Genomic DNA, 22,913 nt, shown 5'->3' with positions numbered 1-22,913 from the left:
TGACTGTGGACTCTCTGTTTCTCATGGCTATGTTGTTCTTCTCTGCTCTCTCTCTCCAAAACATTTCCTCTTTTATAGGACTCCAATAAACCAATCAAGACCCACCCAAATGGGTGGAGACATGTCATCACCTAATCCAGTTTAACAACCACTCTTGATTAAATCTCATCATCCAGGGAGATGATCTGATTACAGTTTCAAACATACAGTATTGAATAGGGATTATTCTAACTTTATGAAATGGGATTTCAATTAAAACATGGCTTTTCTAGGGTCCATACATCCTCTCAAACCAGCACACATTAACACCAAAAAAACAGATCAAGAAACCACAAGAAAAGAAAATTAAAGACCAATATCCCTTATGAAAACAGGTGCAAAAATCCTCAACAGAATATTAGCAAACTGAATCCAACAGCACATTAAAAAATTACATACCATGATCAAGTGGTATTTGTCATAGGTATTTGAGTGTGGTTCAACATAAGAAAAATCAATTAATGTAATACCCCACATTAATAGAATGAAGAAAAGAAGTCATATGATCATCTCAATTGATGCAGAAAAGACATTTGACAAAATCCAGCACACCTGCTTGATAAAACACTTAGAAAGCTAGAAATAGAAGCAAACTTCCTCAACGTGATAAACAGATACATATGAAAACCCCACAGCTGTCATCATAGTCAATGGTGAAAGCCAGAAAGCTTTCTCTTTAAGATCAGGAACAAGACAAGATGCTCACTACCACCACTGTTATTCAACTTCTAGTAAGAATAGTTAGGCAATAAAAAGAAATAAAAGGCACCCAGATTGTAAGAAAGAAGTAATACTTCCCTTATTTACAGATGATATGGTCCAATGTAGGGTAAACCCTGAAAAATTCACAACATAGCTACCAGAGCTAATAAAAAATTAATCAAAGTTGCAGGATAAAAGATCAATATACAAATATCAATAGTGCTTCTATACACTAGTAAATGAACAATCTGAAGAGGAAATGAAGAAAAATATTCCGTTTAGAAAAATAACTAAAATAATTAAATAAAATTAAATAAGTAGAAATAAATTTAACCAAGGATGTAAAAGACTTATACATGGAAAAACAACAAAACAATGCTAAAAGAAATAGAAGAAGACCTAAATAAATGGAAGGACATTCTGTGTTCATGGACTAGAACACTATATTGTAAAGGTGTCAATTCTATCCGAAACAATTTACAGATTCAAGACAATCCCAATCAAAATCCTAACAGCCTCCTTTGTAGAAATGGAAAAGCCAATCATCAATTTTATACGGAAGAATAAGAGGTTCCAAATAGCCAAAACCATCTTGAAAAGAAAAATAAAGTTGGAGGACTCATACGTTCTGATTTTAAAACTTTTTTCAAAGCTATGCTAATCAAAATAGCAAAATACTAGCACAAGGACAGACATATAGACCGATGGAATCAAAACGAGATTTCAGAAATAAACCCTCATATCTCTGGTCAGTTGATTTTTTAAAAAATATTTTTATTGACACATCTACACACACATACATTCCATACATGGCGTGAAATCAATGGCTCACAATATCATCATATAATTGTGTATTCATCAACATCATCATGTTTTAGAACATTTATATCACTCCAGTAAAAGAAATAAAAAAGAAAATAAAAGCCTCACACACACCATACCTCTTACCTGTCCCTCTCATTGACCACTAGTATTTCTATCTACCCAATTTATTTTACCGCTTATCCCCCCCATTATTTATTTATTTTCTATCTATATTTTTTTACTCATATGTCCATACCCTGGATAAAAGGAGCATCAGACACAGGTTTTCACAATCACACAGTCACATTGTGAAAGTTACATCTTTATACAGTCTTCAAGAATCAAGTCCAGACAACTGATTTTGACAAGAATGCCACATCCATTCAATGATGAAAGACTAGTCTCTTCAACAAATAGTGCTGGGAAAACTGGATAACCATATGCAAAAGAATGAAGGTGAACCTCTACTCACACCATATACAAAAATGGACTCAAAATTAACCAAAGACCTGAATATAAGAACCCAAACCAAAAAATTCCTAGAAGAAAACAGAGATACATCTTCAGGACTTTGTGTTAGGCAATGGTTTCTTATATTTTACATCAAAAACATGAGCATCAAAAGGCAGAATAGATAAATAGGACTTTATAAAAGTTTGTACATCAAAGGATTTCAATATGAAAGTATAAGTACAATGTAAAGAATGGGAGAAAATATTTGGAAACCACACATGTGATAAAGGTTTAATATCCAGAATATATAAAGAAATATATTCTATAAGTCAACAACAGAAAGACAAACAATCCAATTTAAAAATGGACAAAGACATGAATAGACATTTTTCTAAAGATGTATAAATAGCCAATAAGCCCATGAAAAGATACTCAATATCATTAGCAACTGGGAAAATGCAAGTTGAAAACACAATTTCACATCCCCTGGAATGGCTACTATTAAAAAATTGGAAAATTATAAGTGTTGGAGAGAATATAGAGGAACACTTTTATTATTGGTAGGAATGTAAAATCGTGCAGCCGCTGTGGAAACACTTTGACATTCCTCAGAAAGTTAAGAATAAAATCATCATATGACCTGCAATCCCCAAAGAATTGAAAGCAGGGACTCAAACAGATATTTGTAGACTCATGTTTATAGCAGCAGCATTCACAGTTGCCAAAAGTGGAAGCAACCCAAGTGGCCACCAACAGATGAGTGGACAAACAAAATGTACTACCTATTACAATGGAATATTATCCATCTGCAAAAGAAATGAAGTTCTGATACATTGATAACATGTATGAACCTTGGAGACATCATGTTGAGTGTAATAGCCCAGAAACAAAGGTACAAATATTGTATGATCTCACTGATATGAAATAATTGGAGTAAGCAAATTTATAGAGTGAGAAAATAGAATACAGTTTACCAGGTGCTGTGGAGGAGGTAGGAGTTACGGAGTTAATGCTTAATTGATAGAACCTCTGCTTGCCATACTAGGAAAGTTTTGGTAACAGATGATGGTGAAGGTACCACAACACTGTGAATGTGATTAACACCACTGAATTATGTATTTGAATTATTATTAAAAAGGGACATTTTAGGATGTATATATGTTAGTAGAATAAAAATTTTTAAAAATCATAGACTGTACAACCTAAAATAGAGCCAAATATAAATTATAGGCTATTAGTTAATAACACAATTATATTAATATTGTTTCATCAATTGTAACAAAGGTACCACACAAATGCAAAGTGTTAATTATAGGGAAAACTGTAAGTTTGAGGGGACTATATATGGGAACTGAATTTTCTGCATGATTTTTTTGTAAACTTACAACTTCTGTAATAAAATATTAAAACCAAACAAGAACACAAAAAACAATTTAGCATTAGCAAATAAATTCCCTAAGTGTCAGAGGTGATAGAATAGATGATTTTCACCTGAACCCTAAGCAAAATGAATGAAAATAATTAAACCATGCTTTAGGACATTCTTTTATCACTCTCTCGGAACTTCTCCCATATTGTCACCTCCTGTTACACAGGCCTAGTGCCCTCCTTGCATAGTTCCCCACTGATCCCTATCTTCCTGCCACAATATTACGTACCACCCTTCCTCTCCAAGTCCTTCAGTCAATGTTCTTCTCTCCCAGAGTAGCTGATGGCAGCAAGATATTAGATATAGAAATCCAGAGAAATAAAAAGTGGTTTATGGCAAGAGGGTATCAAGAAAAGCTTGATAAAAGAAGTAATATTTGAACTGAATTTTAAAAAAATTGGTCAGATTTAGAAATGGAGAAATATTGCAGGGGCGTTGAGGAGGGGCATTAGAGCAGGATGGGTGGGGATGGAGAAGGACATTATGGACAAAAGGAAGGGCAAGTGCATAGGCTGCGAGGTATTGGCTAATTTATTTTGACTTGACCATGGGTATATGAAAATGATTAATAAAATTAAGATTGTCACTATAGGCTGTGAACTTTAATATCAGGCTAAAATATAAAACTTTTCTTAGTTGGCAGAAACAAACTTATTTGCAAAGATGAAAAACATGGTGTCTACTTTATCACACATCCCTTTATTTGTAACAACAGTGTCTGTGCCTTTGCATAGAACTGCATATGCACAACTGCAAATTCTAGGGTGTTGGTCCCTGATCTGTTCTATAATGTGGTCATTTTCTTGTTTGGCAGGAGCATAGTGGTATTTGCATTATTAAACCAACTCAAAAAGTGCAAACCAGACAGTATGGACCTGGAATGATGTATCTGTCTCCACATGGATTGTGGCTTATAACAATAGCTAAAGATGGAATTCTGTGCATCCGAGATATTTGTACTTTGGTAAACACTTTTTTTTTTTATTGTGGGAAGTATATGTGATCTCAAAAAAGGAATTGGAACTTTTTTTAAAAAGTAGATTGTCTCATGATTTATTTACCGCGGTGTCATTGACTTTAAAATTTTATTAGTGTTTTGTTTGCAGAGGGTTGCATATCTACCGGAGGGAACACCATCCAGTAGAATGAGATTTGGAAATAGGGAGGCCTGAATAGGGACGCCAGAGCTGAGTTCCAGCCCTGCCCCATCATTAGTTGTATGTCTTAGTAACTCATTGAGCTTCAGTTGCTCATTTAAAAAATTAGGAAAGCCATACTTGCTTTCTCTCCCTTACAGGGTCAGGGCCAATAACATGATGCATGCAAAACTGCTTTGGAAATAGCAAATTGTTATGCAAACATAGGGGATTATTTAAGGCTACCTCCCTGTCCTGGAGACGCTCCCGGCTGGGGGCTGCTACCCGGACCTGCTCTTCACAGGATGCTGGAAGAGCAGAAGGGAGAAGGTTGTAGCCCTTAGTAAATCCTCCCCATCGCTTGCAGACCTCAGAGTAACCAACCATTACCAGCCCTACCATTTCTCATTTCCATTGTTTCAGACTTCTGAGAATGTGAAAGTAGTTTTTTTTCCCCTGAAGCTGGGGAATCCTTTTCTAGGTTTTGAGACAGTTTTGTGCTGATCGTCAGTATAATTTAATGCAGTCAGTGGATCTTGGTTTTCTGCATCACACACCTGACACATTGTACTCACCCACACGACACATTCCCACAGGCCCATAGATAACCTGGTCTATGGGTTGTGCACATCCTAGCCCCTCTCATTCACTTCTGCAAGGAAACATATTTGGAATACAATCGGCCAAAATGATACTATTGCTAGATGTGGAAAATCTAGAATCCCATAGAGATTATTTTAAAGTGAGCTCTTTGCAACTCTGCTACTATTTGTGAACAGCAGCATCACACTGTGAGACTCTAATTGTTTTAGGTTTCTATCATGCAGGCAGAACACATCATATAGGAGGCTATTTGTGAAAGGGCTGTTTATCAAAACAATTGAATGTCCCTCAGCAGGGGTCTGTGTAAATAAGTAATGGTACATAAACAGTACATGGATAAAATATGAAATACTGTGTAGCTATAATACAGAATGAGGACATTTTTATGCAATGATATGTTAAGTTTGTCTAATAAAGATATATATATATATATATTTATAGATAGGTAGATATTCTACTACGATTGTGCAAAATGTGGGGTGTATTCAAATTTGCTTACATTTATATACATAAAAAACCTCAGAAAGTATATTTATGGTCCTAAATACATTGATTACCTGTCTGTGGGTGTAGAAGTGGTTGGGTAGTGAGGACAGGAAGGAAACTTTTCCTGAATACTCTTTTATGGTTTTTGAATCATTTGAATGGATTGCCTATTTTTTAAAAAGGTTTCATGGTTGAGAATGAGTGTGAGAAAGAAAGCCTAGTTTTTAGTTAAGCTGTTTAAGCTGTTGTCCTGTACATCAAATTAGTGTGAATGAGTATTGTTTGCACTCTAACTGAATCGACTTAATCAGGATCTTCAAGTGGTGGTGGTGGGAGTATTTTCCATTCTCTAGGGTGGCTTCCCCTTCTTTCATCACAGTCATCCTCTTCACACTAACAAGGAACCTGCTTATTCCTGCAGGCATCTACATTTGTCATCTCTCGGTGCCTGACACCCTTTCCCTAGCTTTGTTGCCTTCAGCAAATCCATTCATTAATGGCTTCCTGCCTGGATTTTCCTGTTATAAATTAGTGATAGCAATCTCTCTCCATCCCTACTATGCAAAGGTAGTTGGAGAATAAATCAGCATTTCTGAATGTGTTTTGAACTAAGCATTTTAAGTGCTATGTATTACCAAGAAGCTACTGTGATACCAAATAAAGGGTTGCTTGCACATAGAGAAGGACTTATCAATAAACCAAAGTGCATGTGATCGATCCCCTTAGAAAAACACGTGCTAGACTTGCATTTGTAATTTCTTCATTTTGTTCCTAAAACTATTCAGGAAACATTTGCTCGGTGTCGTAGTCATTCTCACCAGGGGCAAGGAATTCAGTCAATGAAAATTTCTGTGGATGGACAAAACATTCTGGTGAACGGAAGAAATGACGGCACTCTTGTTTGTCTAAGATGGAAGTACGTACAGTTCACAGTGAGCAACCCCAGGTGGTATGGCATGATTAGCACTCTCTCTTTCTTTAATCAAATCTGTTAGAGGAGGACAATGAATGAGAAAAATTCTGTATGTAGGTAATTTTAAAAGATCATATTTATCCCTACACTGACTGATATATATATACACATATATACACATAGACACAGATTTATTGTCTTAATTAAATTTTACTTAGACTACTTTAAAGATAAACCAGCACTACCCCAGCACACAGATGGTGACCAAGGATGGAGAGCCATTAGAAGTGTGCTGTTATGTGGCATGAAAAAGACAGCTTGGATTTTAAATGTTGCCTCATTTGAGCTGCAGACGGAAGATCAAAAGTTGATCTCAGGAGTCAATGTGCAATTCAGGTCAGCAAAAATATTTCATGGAGCCTCCTGTGATCAAAATAGTAATAAAACATGGCTTTTCCCAGTAAATTGTGGACATGTTAAATATTACAGATGTCTGTATTATAACAGTTTTGGTAGCAACTTATTTCATGGCCTCATTTTAAGATTGCATTATCTTGCCCATTTTATACATGGAATCCCTGAAGATGTTAACTTGTATCTCGCTACTTAAATCCTTACATATCCTTTATGGTTAGTGAACAAATAATGTCTCAGGTAACATCAAACAAATGCTAGAGCCCTGTTTATAGAAATAACGACATTTAGGCCCATTGGAAGTAATTATATGGACTTTGCACTCAAAACAATGCTGAATTTGAAACATTGGTCCAGGACTTAAAAGCTTATGGCCTTAGGCTGGTGACGTAAACCCTCTAAATCATCTATAACTCAAGGAGTGGTCTGCAGCACTTGTGAATAGTTAGAAGTGCATATTCTCAGGTCCCACGCAGATTTAGGGAACTCTGCAGAATCTCTGTGGGTAGGGCCGAGAATCTGTTTTACAAATCCTCCAAGTGATATTGATGCACCTTAAAAGTTAGAGAAGCCCTGGTATATTGAGTGAAAGTAATAATGCCCTCCTCAGTGTGTGCATATGAGAACTGAGTGTGATCACGTGAGCGATTATGCATGTGAAGTTGCAGTGTCTAGTACCTTTAAGGGCTCAGTGAGAAGAGGTCACCTGAAGAGAGGGTAAGAGCCTGCCATGTCTGGGAGTCCTGAAAGGGCTCTTCTCTAAGAAGCAGAGTCCTGCTAACCACCAAGCATTGCGGAGAATCACTGACCTATCAGACCTGCAGAAATGGTTGGGTATCTGAAATAACTGAAAATAATACTGCTAAACGTGCTTTTTAAAGGTTGTGATTTCATAGACTTCGTGTTTTCTTTTTATTAATATAGGCACTTTGGAGGAACCCAAGCCAGTGGAATTCTTGAATATTGCCAGCATTTTTATACTTCTCTGAGCGACACCATGGATAAAGAGAATGTCTATTTAAGTAAAATACAAAGAGGTTCCTTAGATTCAGATTCAGAATTTGAAGAAACAGTTGAGTTCCAATGTTGTCTCCTTCTTTTTAAAATCAGAGAGCAATTTGCTGTTGTCTTTAAGCAGATATTTAGCAACATTCCTCATTATCTAAGTATACCATTAATTTTCAAAAAGAGTGTGAGCTACATCTGAGAGAAAATATTCAGCCTTTCTCAAAACAATCACAAACAGATCTCATTTAAACCATAGTACAAAGATCTAGGCTTGCCTGAAAGAAAAATCTTACAACCAATACTGGTGCTTGGTCAGCAGGTCTCTCTATAATTTTTTATCATATACATTATTTAGGAAGTGTCTAGCCAGGAAACAACATTCATTCATTCATTTAACAAGTATTTATTGCTAGGCTGTGGGGATATAACCATGAATAAGATAGGAAAAGCTTCTGCTCTTAAGAAGCATACATTCTGATTGGGTGGTCAGGGAGAGGCAGATAAACAAGAAAATATTAGGTAGTAACAGGTTCTATTCAGTGAATACAAATAAGTTGATGTGCCAGAGTTTGGCTGGACAGCCTCACCCAGAAGGCATTTAAGCTGAGATCCAAATTAAAGCAAGGTACAATCATACAAAGATGGGCATGGGTTGGGGCAAGAGGACTTAGGACCAAGGAAAAGGTGGTAAAGAGCTTGGTGTGTTTGAGGATGGAAAATAAAAGACCTGTGAAGTTGAACAGAACAAGGGAGAGCGTGGTAGGAGCTGAGGTGGGAAGAAATCCTATCAGGAAGGCCTTTGAAAACCCAAGCAAGGGTTTGGATTTTATTCTACATGTAATTATAGAATCTATTAAAGTTTTCTGAGCAGAAAATTAACAAGATTTCATTTGCATTTTTAAAATGCTTACTTTTTGCTACATGGAGAAAGTTTTCTGTGGGCAGGCAAGAGTAGAAGCATTCAGGGAAGCAAAAGAGACCAAGGAGAGGCCAGTGAGTGGGGAGGAGAACAAGGGGAGTGTGATGTCCCAAGACGTATGGAGCCGTTTTGCTGCAAAGGGGAGACCAGAAATGGGGTGGGAGCTATAGGAGAATGTGGGGTTAATGGAATATAGTTTTCCTCAGGAAGGAGACAATAGCGCAAGACAAGAGACTGTTGGGAAAGATCCGGTAGAAGGGGGAAATGGACAATGCAGAAGGGATATGGAATGAAATGAAAATGTAAAGATCTTGAGCTAGAGGAAAAGATCAAGATCCTAAGCACACATGGTGGGGCAGGCCTTGAGGCAGGGACATTTTGTCCAGAGTAAAAGGAAGAAAGGCAGAGAGAGATTTGGGTAACGATGTGACCTGCCTGACCATTTCTGCTTTCTCAATGAAAAGTGTGCCAAGGCTGTTAGCTGTGAAAGTGCTGGATAGCAGGAGAAGAGAATAGGAAATGTGAAGAGAGATGAAAAGATGTGAAATGTTTGCTTGCAGAGTAGAACGTGAATATGTTTGAGAAAATTTGTAAAAATTTCCAGGCAGGGCTAAATGCCATTTGAGGTTTGTCAGGTGACTGCTTGTCCCAGTTTTCAGGGGACTTTCCTGGTGCCCTGTCTGATTAGCACCGACTTTCACTCTCAGAAGTGTCTCAGTTTGGACAATAAACCACATTGTTGCTCTAGTTCATTGCCGTGAATTTAGTCATGCCAGTTGGATGATGATGAGCTTTTCCCTACTTATGTTTACAAGCCCAGTACAGGCATGGAGTAGGTGGACTGTTGTTTACCTAGAGTTTTGCCAGGTGTGTATTTTGAAGAGACAGACACTGGCAAGGGAGGTAAGGAGTGATTATCATAGAAGACCCTGGAAACTAATCTGAACCAAGAGGGTTATGGTAGGTGAAATAGGGGAAGGAGAAGTCAAAGGACTGCAGCCTCATTGAGCCAGAAGAGTTAGCTCCTAGAGGAGCTCTGTAGCATGGAGGGTTGTTGACAGAGAGTCAGGGGATCACAAAAAATATTGATGTTGGACTTGGCTTTTGCAGGGTGAAGGATATATGACCCATGGGAGTAGATGGCTGCATTGGGGTGGACTTAAAATCATTTTTATATTTTCCTCAATATAATAATTATAAATTTGGTTTTCTGATCAACAGGAAGTTCTTCAAACCTATTTACGTCATTTATAGATTTGTAATTTGTGAAGCACAGGGAAAACTTGAGTTTAAAAGAAAAGACTGTGCCTTCACCACCCATAAGGATTTAATGGTCTTTTCTATATATTCAAGAGCAGAAAGCCAGTTTGGAGACAAAAGCATTAAGTTTCACACTGTCTGTGGCATCATGCTAAACATTACACACAACTAGTCTAATTGCCTCCAGAAGCCTACAGTTAAAAACCACTTGTAATTGATATTAAGGCAGCATGGTAGGAATTAAATTAATAAAACATTGCATCTTGAGCAGACAAAATGTTTGCTGTTAGTAAAAAAAATGCAACAAGGGAATTCAAACCAGTTATAAGAGTAGGGTAGAAGGAAAATAACTTGAAGAATTTTTAGATTAAATTTAAGAAATGTCTGTTTTTTCTTCTAAGACTTCTCAGGTAAGGAGGATGAGCATTGACTTATCGCAAGACGAATTAGCTACAGTTGATGATATGAAGGAAATGCCCTGGATACAGGAAAAAAACCAAGAGGTATTTATAAACCATGGGATATGTTTGAAATAATGCTCTGTGAGTATGCCAAATAGATTTGTTTCCTATGAAAACCTACAGGGATGTAGAATGGATACAGTTTTTCAGAGCACCACATTCTATGAGTGTAACTTTCCTGAAAGCAAAACCCTAAACATAGCCAAATCTTTTAGAGTAAATTAGGTGAGCTTTAAGAACTGTAATTAGGATAACATGAAACCTAATGTCATGGTCAGGTTCATATGTCAACTTGGCCAAGTGGTGGTACCTGTTTGTCTGGTTGGGCAAGTGCTGGCCTGTCTGTTGTGATGAGGACATTTCATAGAATTAAATCATGATCATATCAGGTGCATCCACAGCTGATTCCATTTGTAATCAGCCAAGGGGAGTGTCTTCTGCAATGAGTAATGCTTAATCTAATCCCTGGAAGCCTTTTAAGGAGGATTCAGAAGAGACAGGCTCTCTTCCTGCTTTGGCCAGCAAGCCTCTCCTGTGGAATTCATCCAGACCCTCCATCAGAATCATCGGCTTCAGAGCCTGCCCTGTGGATTTTGGACTCTGTGTTCCCACGGTTACGTGAGACACTTTTATAAATTTTATATTTGCAAGTGTTTCCTGTTCATTCTGTTTCTCCAGAGAACCCTAACTAATAGACCTAACAGAGTACAGGTAGGCAAAGCAAAGAATGAATTGTGATCCCCGTGTTGGAGTGAGTTACTGGGGAGGCTGCAAGGCTGGCCCAAAGTACAGGGGTGTGCCAGGGGCAGGAAAAGAGGACTGTGGTGCCCAAGGAGGTAAAGAAGTAGCGGATTGATTATAGCTCATGTCTGGATTTCGCCTGTTTATCTAGTATCATTCAAATTTTCAATAAAATATTGTGTCAACTATACTGACAATATAGTGTCAAGTATTCACTAGTTAATTTTTCACTAAATTATTTTCTTTCCATTTGCCTTATAATTTACATCAGTTCCACATTGCTTCAATGGTCACTTAAATGGTTTTATTTCATGTTCTCTTCATTAAATTTCTTTATATCTCTCACTAGAGAAGTCCTGTCTGTCTGCCATCTGTCCATCCATCCATCCATCCATTCATCCATCCATCTAAATCTATCTGTATTGTTTAGGTTGCTTTGTTAAGTGATGTTACTTGTTCTATTTCAGGCCATCAAAAATGAGGTAAAGCTATTTTCCAAGACAAGGAAAGAAATAAAAAAAGGAATCAAAGCCCTTGTTAAAACTGTAAGTCTTTTCATTTCATATACTAATACATTTCATTCAAAATAATCACTTTTGGAACTTTATTTTAACATAGAGTGAGGAAACTATACCCATTTTTTTTCTCTGCATATAAGCTCAGTTTTCTGGGGTTATTTCGACAGGGTAGAATTTTTACATCACACTATATATAAGAGTGGTTTTCTTCTCTGTCTTCCCCAAATACTGTCTTATTTGCTTTATAGTATTTCTTTTTAATAAAGTTATAAATATACACTTTTACAAATCAAACAGTACTGTTACATAATTTTAAATAATGTTCTATAGGTAGCACCTGCCCTACTTCTCTTTCTGCTGATTCTTGTACTGTAATGATAACTGTTTTAAAAACAAAGGAAACAAACACACACAAAATGGGGTGCTTGGGTAGTTCAATGATACAGTGCTCACTTGCTATGCCAGAAACCCCAGGTTCGATTCCTAGTCCATCCACCGCCCCCTCCCCCCTCAAAAAGATACCTGTTTTCAATTCTTCCATGTTTTTTCCCTTGGGGTATTTATCTCTTTCTCTCTTAATAGCCTTGTTAATACTATTATTTCTTGATATTTCTATTATGACACTAATTATAGGCTTCCTAATATGGAAGATTGAATATTTGGGTTCTTGTAGTCCCATCCTTACCATATAACCCATAAAAGTATACTCAGTATGCATGGTATTATCATTTATAAACGTTCTTCAAATCTGAATAATATGGTATATTAGGATTATATTTCCATTTTTGCAACTTTATTTTCCCTGGAGTTAATAATTGCCTTCATTTTGGATTAAGCCTGTATATGGGCCTATTACCAATTCAAACTCTTTCGAAGTGCTGCAGGAAAATACTTCTTAATATAGTCAAATCCCTGAGGTAATCAATCTGTCAGTGCATGATTGTTAGGTTTGTTTGTTTTTGTTTTTGTCATGAAGACTTTTCTCCTAGAGCTTTCCATCTTTCAGCTCCAGTCTGAGCACCTTGCTTTCTAAAAGAACATGCACATGTTGTCATCCCAAGGACTTGCTTTCCTATCTTCCTTGAAGACCCTCTCAGTTTCTTTCTGAGTTGGAGCCTGTGTTTCCTGGAATCTGTGTGTTTTTCTTTGTTGGTTTACTTCATTCAGTAGCTTCCTAAACAGAACTGCTGTGTTACCCCACAACCCCAGAAGCTGTGTACCATTTAAATATAATCCAGTGTGAGTAGTGCATGCCTGCCTGCCCGCTAGAGTTGTACAGTCTTGAGAAAGGGTACAGGGAAATATATTGTTTTTGCCATTTATTTAAAAAAATAATATCTTTACCCTATTCCCACACTCATTTGATCATTTTCCTAGGTGTTTAATAATTTCCCCTCAGAATTTTGAAGTATTTCTTCATAATCTTCTTGCTTCCAGTGTTTGCTTTAGAAAATCCAGTGCCTTCCTGGTTCCAGGTCTTTGCAGGTAACCAGATTTTCATCTCTGGGAATTTATGGGATCCTCTCCTTATCCCTAGCATTTGGAAAATTTGAAATTATACGTCTTGATATGTTTGCTGGATATCCTTGGATTGCGAGAGCAAATAAACTCTCCACCCTTTTCCTCTCTGTGCTTTGAAACCCAAGAGTCTGGCTTGTATGGACAGACATTAATAGACTCTTTTGTCTTCTGGCTTTTTTGGGGGGTTTCATCAATGAGTGGTATCAGCAGGAGATATGAGAACAAGAGAAGACTGAGGTCAGGGTCTTTGTTCCACCTTTGTCCCCCATGGAGTTATGAGTTGGCAGTGACTGGCAGCCCTCTCTTATAGTTTCATGTTCCAGTAACCACTCCCAACCCTTGCTTTTCAGACCTAGAAGTGGTAAGCCCGTGGTTGCTAGCCCAAGATGCTTAATCATCCCTTTCTGGTTTTACTTACCCTGTCAAGTCTTTTTAAAGTTCTTTTTCACTATTATCCCATTTGAACATGTCATTCATTTCCTGCCGAGCTTTCTTTTTTTTATGTGCTAGGCATTGCCGAGTACTTTTTTTAAAATGCAATTTTGTTAAGATATATTCACATAGCATAGAAACCACTCAAAGTATACAATCACTGGTTCACAGTATCATCACATGGTTATTCATACAGCCCAGTGATCAAACTTCAAACATTTTCATTACTCCAGAAAAGAAATAAAAATTAAAAAGAAAACTCAACTTCCCCCATATCCCTTATCATACCCCCCCATTACTGACCCATAGTATTGGTGTAGTATCTTTGTTACTGTTGATGAAAAAGAGTATTAAAATATTATTCTTGACTATAGTCCAGAGTTTGCAATAGGTATCTTTTTCCCCCACATAACCCTCTATTATTAACTCCTTATAATAGTGTCATACCTCTACTCTAGCTCATGAAAGAACCTTTTTATATTTGTACAGTTAACCATGGACATTGTCCACTACAAGATTCATTGTGTTATAGAATCCCATGTTTTAACCTCCAACTTAACTTCTGGTGACATACATGACTCTAAACTTCCCCTTTCCACCACACTCACACACCATTCACACTAATTGTTAATGAGCTTGAGCATCTTTTCATAAATCTAAATTTGTATTTCCTCTTTTCCGAATTCCCTGTTCATATCCTTTGCCCATTTTTCTGTTGGTTTGCTGGTCCTTTTCTTATTGATTTGTAGGAGTTCTTATTTTAATTTATATTTATTCATGATAATTAGGACTGGCTAAGTTGTAATAACGAATAAATTCCAAAAACATATTGGCATAGGAGTGAGAAGTTTCTTTCCTTGTCATATAACAGTCCTGGATGGGAATTCAGGTCAGCAGCAGTTCTGTTCGTTCAGAGACCCAGGATGATGGAGCCTGTGCCATCTTCAACACATGGCTTCCGAGGTTGCCTTGCTTCATACCATCCCAGTCAACTGCAAGGCAAAAAGTTCGTGGAGGTGTGCATGTGGGAGGGTTTTATGGGGCAAGTGCTAAAGGGGGCACTTATTAATAGGTAGAATCACAGGCAATTGCTGTTTTTATGGGCAACTATTGGCAGTTTTTTATGGTTCAACCTAATAAATGACAAATATTTACTAGCTTGCCTCTTATCATTCATGATTTATTTTTTTAATAAAGAAATTTAAGATTATGACACGGTCCAAGTGTATTGATCCTTTCCCTTAAAGCTTTTGTTTTTCATGTCTGATTTTAAAAGATATTCGAGTCTCACATATTTTCTTTCTTTCTAAATAAATTTTTTAGAAAAAACTTTTCTTTTTTTCTCATTTTCCTTTATTTCACCTGTAATTTATTTTTGTGAATAGATACAGATCTAACTTTTTTTTCAAATAAATGACCAATTTCTTCAAAGTATTTGTTGAATATACCATCCTTTCTTAACTGAAGTATGTCCTCTATCAGTCCCTAGATTCCCATGTATATAGAAGTTGTTTCTGGTCCTACATTCTGAAATTGAGTAATGATCTTTTCCTGAGCCAATACCAAACTATTTTGATTGTGATAACTTTACATATTTCAGTCTCTTGAGAGCAGTTCTCACTTTGGTCTTCCTTTTCAAAAATTTCTTGGCCCTTTTATACACACTTTTCCATTTGAATTTTAAAATTAACCTGTCACACTTCATGAAAAAATGTAATTTGGCTTTGACTGAGAATTCATTGCTTATAGATTGATTTGGGGGAGAACTTATTTGCCAGCCTTGAATGATATATAAATATATATGTGTGTGTGTGTGTGTGTTCATATATATCAAATTCTCTTTTTATATTTTTCAAAGAAGTCCCATAGTTTCTCTAAAATGACCTGGTGTACATTTTTTATAAGAAGCATTATATATAATTTTATACCTATACATTTGATCGATTTCAGGTTTTAACAATTTAGAATTTTTATTTAAAATTCTTCCTTAATTTATTCAGATTTAGTTTGTCTTCATTTTATTAATTTTTGAGTTAAAAGCTTAGTTTATTTTCCGTATTTTCCTATTATGCGTGTAAAATCATAAATATTTCTCTGAGCACCATTGGTCACATTATATTTTTATGTAATGTTCTCACTATTACTTTAGTTGTAAATATTTGCAATTTCTATTTTGGTCACCTTATGAACCAAAGGCTCTTTCAGAAGAGTATATGTATTTGTCCTTTATAATTTCCAGATGTGTAGATTGTTTTGTCTTTCTTTTTGTTGCTAATTTTGAATTTTGTTTCACTTGTTCAGTAAATAAAGTTTGTTGAGATTGTCTTTGTGGCTTTGTGTCTGCTCACTTCTCGTGAATGTTCTGTGTGTGCGTGCGCTTTTAATGGATTCTGTTTAAATGTTGCTATTGTTTTTTTAAATTCTATATCCACATACCATATAATAACCCAAAGTGTACAATTAATGGTACACAGTATCATCATATAGCTCACCATCACAATCTATTTTTGAACATTTTTATTACTTAAAAAAATTAAAAATAGCAAAAATAATAATAATAAAAGTAAAAAAGAACACCCAAAACATAACACCCATAACGCCCAATTGTTTATTTATTTTTTGTCTTTTTTCCTAACTCATCTGCTCATACCCATGTATGTTTTTTAACGTTCTTTTAAATTGTGAAATAAAACATATATACAAAAAAGCAATAAATTTCCAAGTACATTTTCACAAATAGTTATAGAACAGATTTTGAATTTTGGTATGGGTTACAGTTCCATGATTTTTCATTTTTTCTTCTAGCTGCTCCAAGACACTGGAGACCAACAGAAATATCAAAATAATAATTCAGCAGTCATACTCATTTGTTAAATTCTATCTTCTCTGTTATACTCCTCCTTCTCTTTAAATCGTATGTGTATACATAAAAGCAATACATTTCAACATACATCACAACGATTAGTTGTAGAACAGATTTCAGAGTTTGGTATGGATAACAGTTGCACAATTTTAGGTTTTTATTTCTAGCTGCTCTAAGGTACTGGAGTCTAAAAGAAATATCACTATAATGATTCAGCACTCATTTGTTAAACCTGACCTTGTCTGTATAAACTGCACCATCACCTTTGATCTCTTTTCCACTCTTTAGGGGTGTTTGGGGCTATGCTCATCCTAACTTTTTCATGTCAGAAGGGACCGTCAATAATATGGGATGGGGGATGGAATTAGTTGATGTTCTGGAAGGGCTGACCCCTCTGCATCTCAGGACTTATCTGGTCCATGGACCCATCTGGAGGTTGTAGGTTTTGGAAAGTTACCCTAGGGCATGAAAACTTTGTGGAATCTTATATAATGCCCTAGGTATTCTTTAGGATTGGCAGGAATGGTTTTGGTTGGGGTTTGGCAAGTTATGATAGATAGCAATGTCTAACTGAAGCTCACATAACAGTGACCTCCAGTGTAGACTCTCGACTCTACTTGAACTCTCTCAGCCATTGATACCTTATTTGTTATACTTCTTTTTCCCCTTTTTGTTAGGATGGTATTGTTCATCCCATGGTGCCAAACCCAGGTTCATCCCTGGGAGTCATCTCCCACGCCGCCAGGGAGACTGTCACCCCTGGATGTCATGTCCCATGTAGTGGGGAGGGTGATGGTTTCACTTACAGAGTTCGGCTTAGAGAGACAGAGAGGCCACATCTGAGCCACAAAAGAGGTCCTCCGGAGGTGACTCCTAGGCATACCTATAGGTAGGCTAAGTTTCTCTGCTACATACATAAGCTTCAAAAGAGCAAGCCTCAAAGTCAAAGCATGGACTGTTGATTTGGGTGTCCCTAATGTTTGGCACAGTATCTGGGGTTTCTCCAGTGATAAAGTTTAATAGTTCCATAATTTTTCTCCTGTCCCTCAAGGGAATTTGCCAATACTTTTTGATTATCTGGTTAATATACTCTAGAATGTATCCAGGCATTACATTAAGCTATACAGAACTAAAGGCTCTCATTCTTATTCTGGGCTCCCTGTGTTTGGATTGTTTAAATGGTCTATCCAGACAGGTTGAGTTAGATTACATGCTACAGAAAATTTAAGTTCTAGACATAATAAACTTTTCTTCCTTTGATCTCAAAGAGTAGGTGAAGTTCTAAAATACAATGCAATGTCTTCCTTACCCCTGTGTTCTGAATTACCTTAATCCCTACCTGATCAGCCTCATTCTTATCTATAAATACCAGATTATACATATGTAAAACAGCTCCTCAAAATCCAGAAATAACAATTACCACTCTGGACTAAATGTGACTGCTATAATAGTTTGCAATCCAGGCTCCAGTTTTCTTATAAGTATTTTCTAAATGAGATCATACAATATTTGCTCTTTTGTTTCTGGTTCATTTTGCCTCATCAAATGCCCCATAGGTTCATCACCAAATGTCCCACAGGTTCATTCAGGTCATTGCATGCCTCACAACTTTGTTCCTTTTTGTAGCAGCACCATGTTTGATCGTATGTTTACACCATTGTTCACCAATCTACTTCTCAATCAGTGCATCTTTCAGCCATCTCTGTCTGCTGGGCCTTATGTATCATGCCCAAAGTCAACAGTCCATCCTTGCTTTCAATTTTAGATAATTTCATTGTTCCCAAGAGAAAGATAGCCAGTAAAATACACCCTCACCAAATAGAAAATCCAAACTTTCCCCTACCTCTTGTCTCTCCCTGCCCTTTTATCTACCCCTGCTATTGCTGCAGTATTGTTGATGTTTTCCTGTTAAACATAGCCCAATAATATTTCCCCCTGCACCCCCAAATTATACACTTTTTGTACAAGATTCGTACCTTTGCAGTAGTTCATGCAAGAACTTATATTTGTAGTGTTAATTGGTGTGACACATGGTTCTATACAACTGCTTTCAATCATGTTCACCTTCAATATGTTAATATTACTTATAGACCCATATTAAACCGCCCTCACTTCTATTCTGTGCATTTGAGTTCAACCTCATTAGCTAACTGTTCACCCATCTCAAGCTTCTGTGTAGCTCTAGGTACCCTATATTCTGTAATATAAGGCTCTGATTTTACCTTTACCATGGTCATAAAGGTGGAATTATATAGTATCTATCCTTTTGTGTCTGGCTTATTTCATTCAGCATTATGTCCTCAAGCCTCATCCATCTTGTAATTTGGCTCAGGACATCATTTCATCTTATTGCTGTGTAATATTCCATCGTATGTATGTACCACATTTTGCTAATCTATTTGTCTATTGATGGGCATTGGGATTGTTTCTATCTTTTGGTAATCATGAATAGTGCTGCTATGAACATTGATGTACAAATCTCTGTTAGTGTCACTGCTTTCACCTTTTCCTAGAATATACCGAGTAGTAGTATTGCCAGGTCATTGGGCATTTCAATATTTAATTTTCTGAGGAAACACCAGACTGTCTTCCATAGTGGCTGTACCATATACATTTCCACCAGCAGTGAATAAGTGTCCCAATTTCTCCACATCCTCTCCAACATTTATAGTTTTCTGTTTGTTTAATAGCAGCCATTCTTTTTGTCTGAGAATGTTTTAATTTCTCCCTCATTTTTGAAGGACAATTTTGCTGGATATAGGAGTCTTGGTTGGCAGTTTTTCTCTTTTAGTAATTTAAATATATCATCCCACTGTCTTCTAGCCTCCATGGTTTCTGCTGAGAAATCTACACATAGTCTTATTGGGTTTCCCTTGTATGTGATGGATTGTTTTTCTCTTGCTGCTTTCAAGATCCTCTCTTTCTCTTTGACCTCTGACATTCTAACTAGTAACTGTCTTGGAGAACGCCTATTTGGGTCTAATCTCTTTGGGGTGTGCTGCACTTCTTGGATCTGTAATTTTAGGTCTTTCATAAGAGTTGGGAAATTTTCAGTGAAAATTTCTTCCATTAGTTTTTCTCCTCCTTTTCCCTTCTCTTCTCCTTCTGGGACACCCACAACACGTATATTTGTGCGGTTCATATTGTCCTTGAGTTCCCTGATCCCCTGTTCAAATTTTTCCGTTCTTTTCCCTGTTTGTTTTTGGAATTCAGATGTTCCATCCTCCAAATCACTAATTCTATCTTCTGTCTCTTTGAATCTATCATTGTAGGTATCCATTGTTTTTTCTATCTTTTCTACTTTGTCCTTCACTTCCATAAGTTCTGTGATTTGTTTTTTAAGTTTTTCTATTTCTTCTTTATGTTCAGCCCATGTCTTCTTCATGTCCTCCCTCAATTTATCGATTTCGTTTTTGAAGAGGTTTTCCATTTCTGTTCGTATATTCAGCACTAGTTGTCTCAGCTCCTGTATCTCATTTGAACTATTGGTTTGTTCCTTTGACTGGGCCATATTTTCAATTATTTGAGCATGATCCGTTATCTTCTGTTGGCGTCTGCGCATTTAGACAGATTTCCCTGGGTATTGGATCCAAAAGTTTCGAAGATTTTTCTGTGAAATCTCTGGGTTCTGTTTTTCTTATCCTGCCCAGTAGGTGGCGCTCATGGCACACGTTTGTCTGCGGGTCCCACCAGTAAAAGGTGCTGTGGGACCTTTAACTTTGGAAAACTCTCGCCGTCCGGGAGGTTCGCTAGCCAAAGCGGCTTGGAAGAGTTCTAGCCGGCCCGGGGTCCAAAAGCAGGGAGGGTTGCTGGCCGCCGCAGCCCGGGAAAGCGCCCGTCCGAATTTCCTAGTCGGCCCGGGCGACAAGCATGGCGGGAGGGCGCCAGCGGCAGCGGCCCGCCCGGGAGAGTGCACGTTCCCGGGGAGTCACGGGTTTGGAAGGGGCCTCCCCCGCCCGTCACTGTTCTCCACGGGCTGGGGATTTCCGATCCAATTCTCTCAGTTGGTCCGGGGGGCCGTGCATGGTGTGGGCGCCAGCCGCCGCGGTTTCAGGGGACCGCCTCTCCAATTCTCCCAGCCGGCCCGGGAAGGGGGAAGGGAGTTACTCCGGCCGCTTGCCACCCCGCCCGGTGAAGCCCGTGTGCCTCGGTGATCTCACCCGAGCGGCTTCTCTCAGCCAGCCAGCTGTTCCAGGATGGGGTACGCTGTCTTTTTTATCTCTGTTGTGGCTTTGGGCGCTGTTCTGTATCGTTTCTACTCCCCTAGTAGCTGTCCTGGAGAAGAAACTAAGATCCGCGCATCTTACTAAGCCGCCATCTTCTCTGGAAGTCCGCAGCCATTCTTATAAGTGTGTGGTGGTATCTCATTGTTGTCTTGATCTGCATTTCCCTTATAGATAATTATGTGCGTTTTAGCCATCTGTGTCTGCTCTTCAGAAAAATACCTATTCATATCTTTAGCCCACTTTATACTTGGGTTGCTTGTTCTTTTGTTGTTGAGTTGTACGATTTCTTTATGTATACAGGCTATCAAACTTTTACCTGATGTGTGATTTCCAAATATTTTCTCCATTGAATTGGCTGCCTCTTCACTTTTTCACAAAGTCTTTTGATGCACAGAAGCATTTGATTTTGAGGAGTTCCCATTTATCTATTTTTTCTTTTGTTGTGTATGCTTTTGGTGTAAAGTTTAGCAAGCTGCCTGCTATTCCTAGGTCTTCAAGATGTTTCCCTCCATCTTCTTCTAGGAGCTTTATGGTACTGGTTCTTATATTTAGGTGTTTGATCCACTTGAGTTAAATTTTGTATAGGATGTAAGGTAAGTGTCCTCTTTCATTCTTCTGGCTGTTGATATTCAGTTCTCCCTTGCCCATTTACTAAAAAGGCTATTTTATCCCATTTCAGTAGACTTGGGGGCCTTGTCGAAGGTCAGTTGACCATAGATTTGGTGGTCTATTTCTGTACCCTTGATTCAGTTCCATTTGTCAGTATTTCTATGTTTATGCCAGTACATGCTGTTTTGACCACTGCAGCTTTATAATAAGCCTGAAAATTGGGACGTGTTAATCCTCCCACTTCATTCTTTTTTAGGATGCTTTTTAGATATTTGGGGTTTCTTTCCCTTCCAGAATCTGTAGATCAATTTGCATAGAATTGACATCTCAACTACATTTGACTTTCCTATCCATGAGCATGGAATGTCTTTCCATTTATTTGTTATGTGGTTCTCTGAGTACAAGTTCTTTACATTCCTAGCTAAGTTCATTCCTAGGTACTTGATTCTTTTAGTTGCTATTTTGAATGGAATTTTTTCCTTAAATGACTCCTTGGTTAGGGCATTGCTTGTGTATAAAGACATTATCGATTTTTGCACATTAATTTTATAACTGCCACCTTGCTGAATTTTTTTATTAGCTCAAGTAACTTTGTTCTAGATTTCTCAGAATCTTCCAAGTATAGTATCATGCCATCTGCAAATAATGAAAATTTTACATCTACCTTTCCAATTTGGATACCTTTTATTTCTTTTTCCTGCCTTATTGCTGTTGCTAGAATGGTGGTGACAGAGGGCATCCTTGTCTCATTCCCAATCTTAGGGGGATCGCTTTCCTCCTCTCACCATTGAGTTTCATGACGGCTGTTAGTTTTTTGTATATGCCTTTTATCATGTTGAGGAAGTTACCTTTTATTCCTACTTTTGAATTATTTTAATCAGAAAAGGATATTGAATTTTGTTGAATGCTTTTTCAGCATCAATCGAGATGGTCATATGATTTTTCCCTTTTGATTTGTTAATGTGCTGTTTTACATTAACTGATTTTCTTATGTTAATGTTAGCTTCATAAAATAAATTAGGTAGTGTTCCTTTTTCCTCAATTTTTTGGAAAAGTTTGAGCAGGAGTGGTAGTTCTTTTTGGAATGTTTGATAAAATTCTCCCATGAAGTCATCTAACCCTGGGCTTTTCTTGTAGGAAGATTCTTATGACTGTTTGTTTGATTGGTTTATTGAGATCTTCTGTTTCTTCTTGAATCAGTGTTGCTTGTTTGTGTGTTTCCAGGAATTTGTCCATTTTATCAAAGTTTCTAGCTTGTTAGCACATAGTTGTTCATAGTATCATGTTATGATTTTTTAAAAATTTCTCCAGGGTCTGTGGTAATGACCCCTCTCTCCTTTCTGATTTTGTTTATTTGCATCCTCTCTCTCTTTTTT

At 37.3% G+C, this 22,913-nt stretch overlaps 1 protein-coding gene across 10 annotated transcripts in view; it reads left to right on the top strand.

The window, feature by feature from the left end:
• Window positions 1–22,913, top strand: part of CFAP43 (cilia and flagella associated protein 43) — a 165,500-nt gene that overhangs the window by 98,851 nt on the left and 43,736 nt on the right. For all 10 annotated transcript variants that reach the window (XM_077125944.1, XM_077125940.1, XM_077125939.1 and 7 more), the window contains 5 exons: window positions 4,242–4,391; window positions 6,438–6,568; window positions 7,904–8,051; window positions 10,568–10,669; window positions 11,836–11,913. In XM_077125944.1, coding sequence (XP_076982059.1) covers window positions 4,242–4,391; window positions 6,438–6,568; window positions 7,904–8,051; window positions 10,568–10,669; window positions 11,836–11,913 — 609 coding nt within the window. The remainder of the gene's footprint in view (window positions 1–4,241; window positions 4,392–6,437; window positions 6,569–7,903; window positions 8,052–10,567; window positions 10,670–11,835; window positions 11,914–22,913) is intronic.

This window comes from Tamandua tetradactyla, chromosome 13, assembly GCF_023851605.1.
Source record: "Tamandua tetradactyla isolate mTamTet1 chromosome 13, mTamTet1.pri, whole genome shotgun sequence".
Taxonomy (NCBI): Eukaryota; Metazoa; Chordata; class Mammalia; order Pilosa; family Myrmecophagidae; genus Tamandua; species Tamandua tetradactyla.
This window is presented reverse-complemented; position numbering and strand designations above follow the sequence as displayed.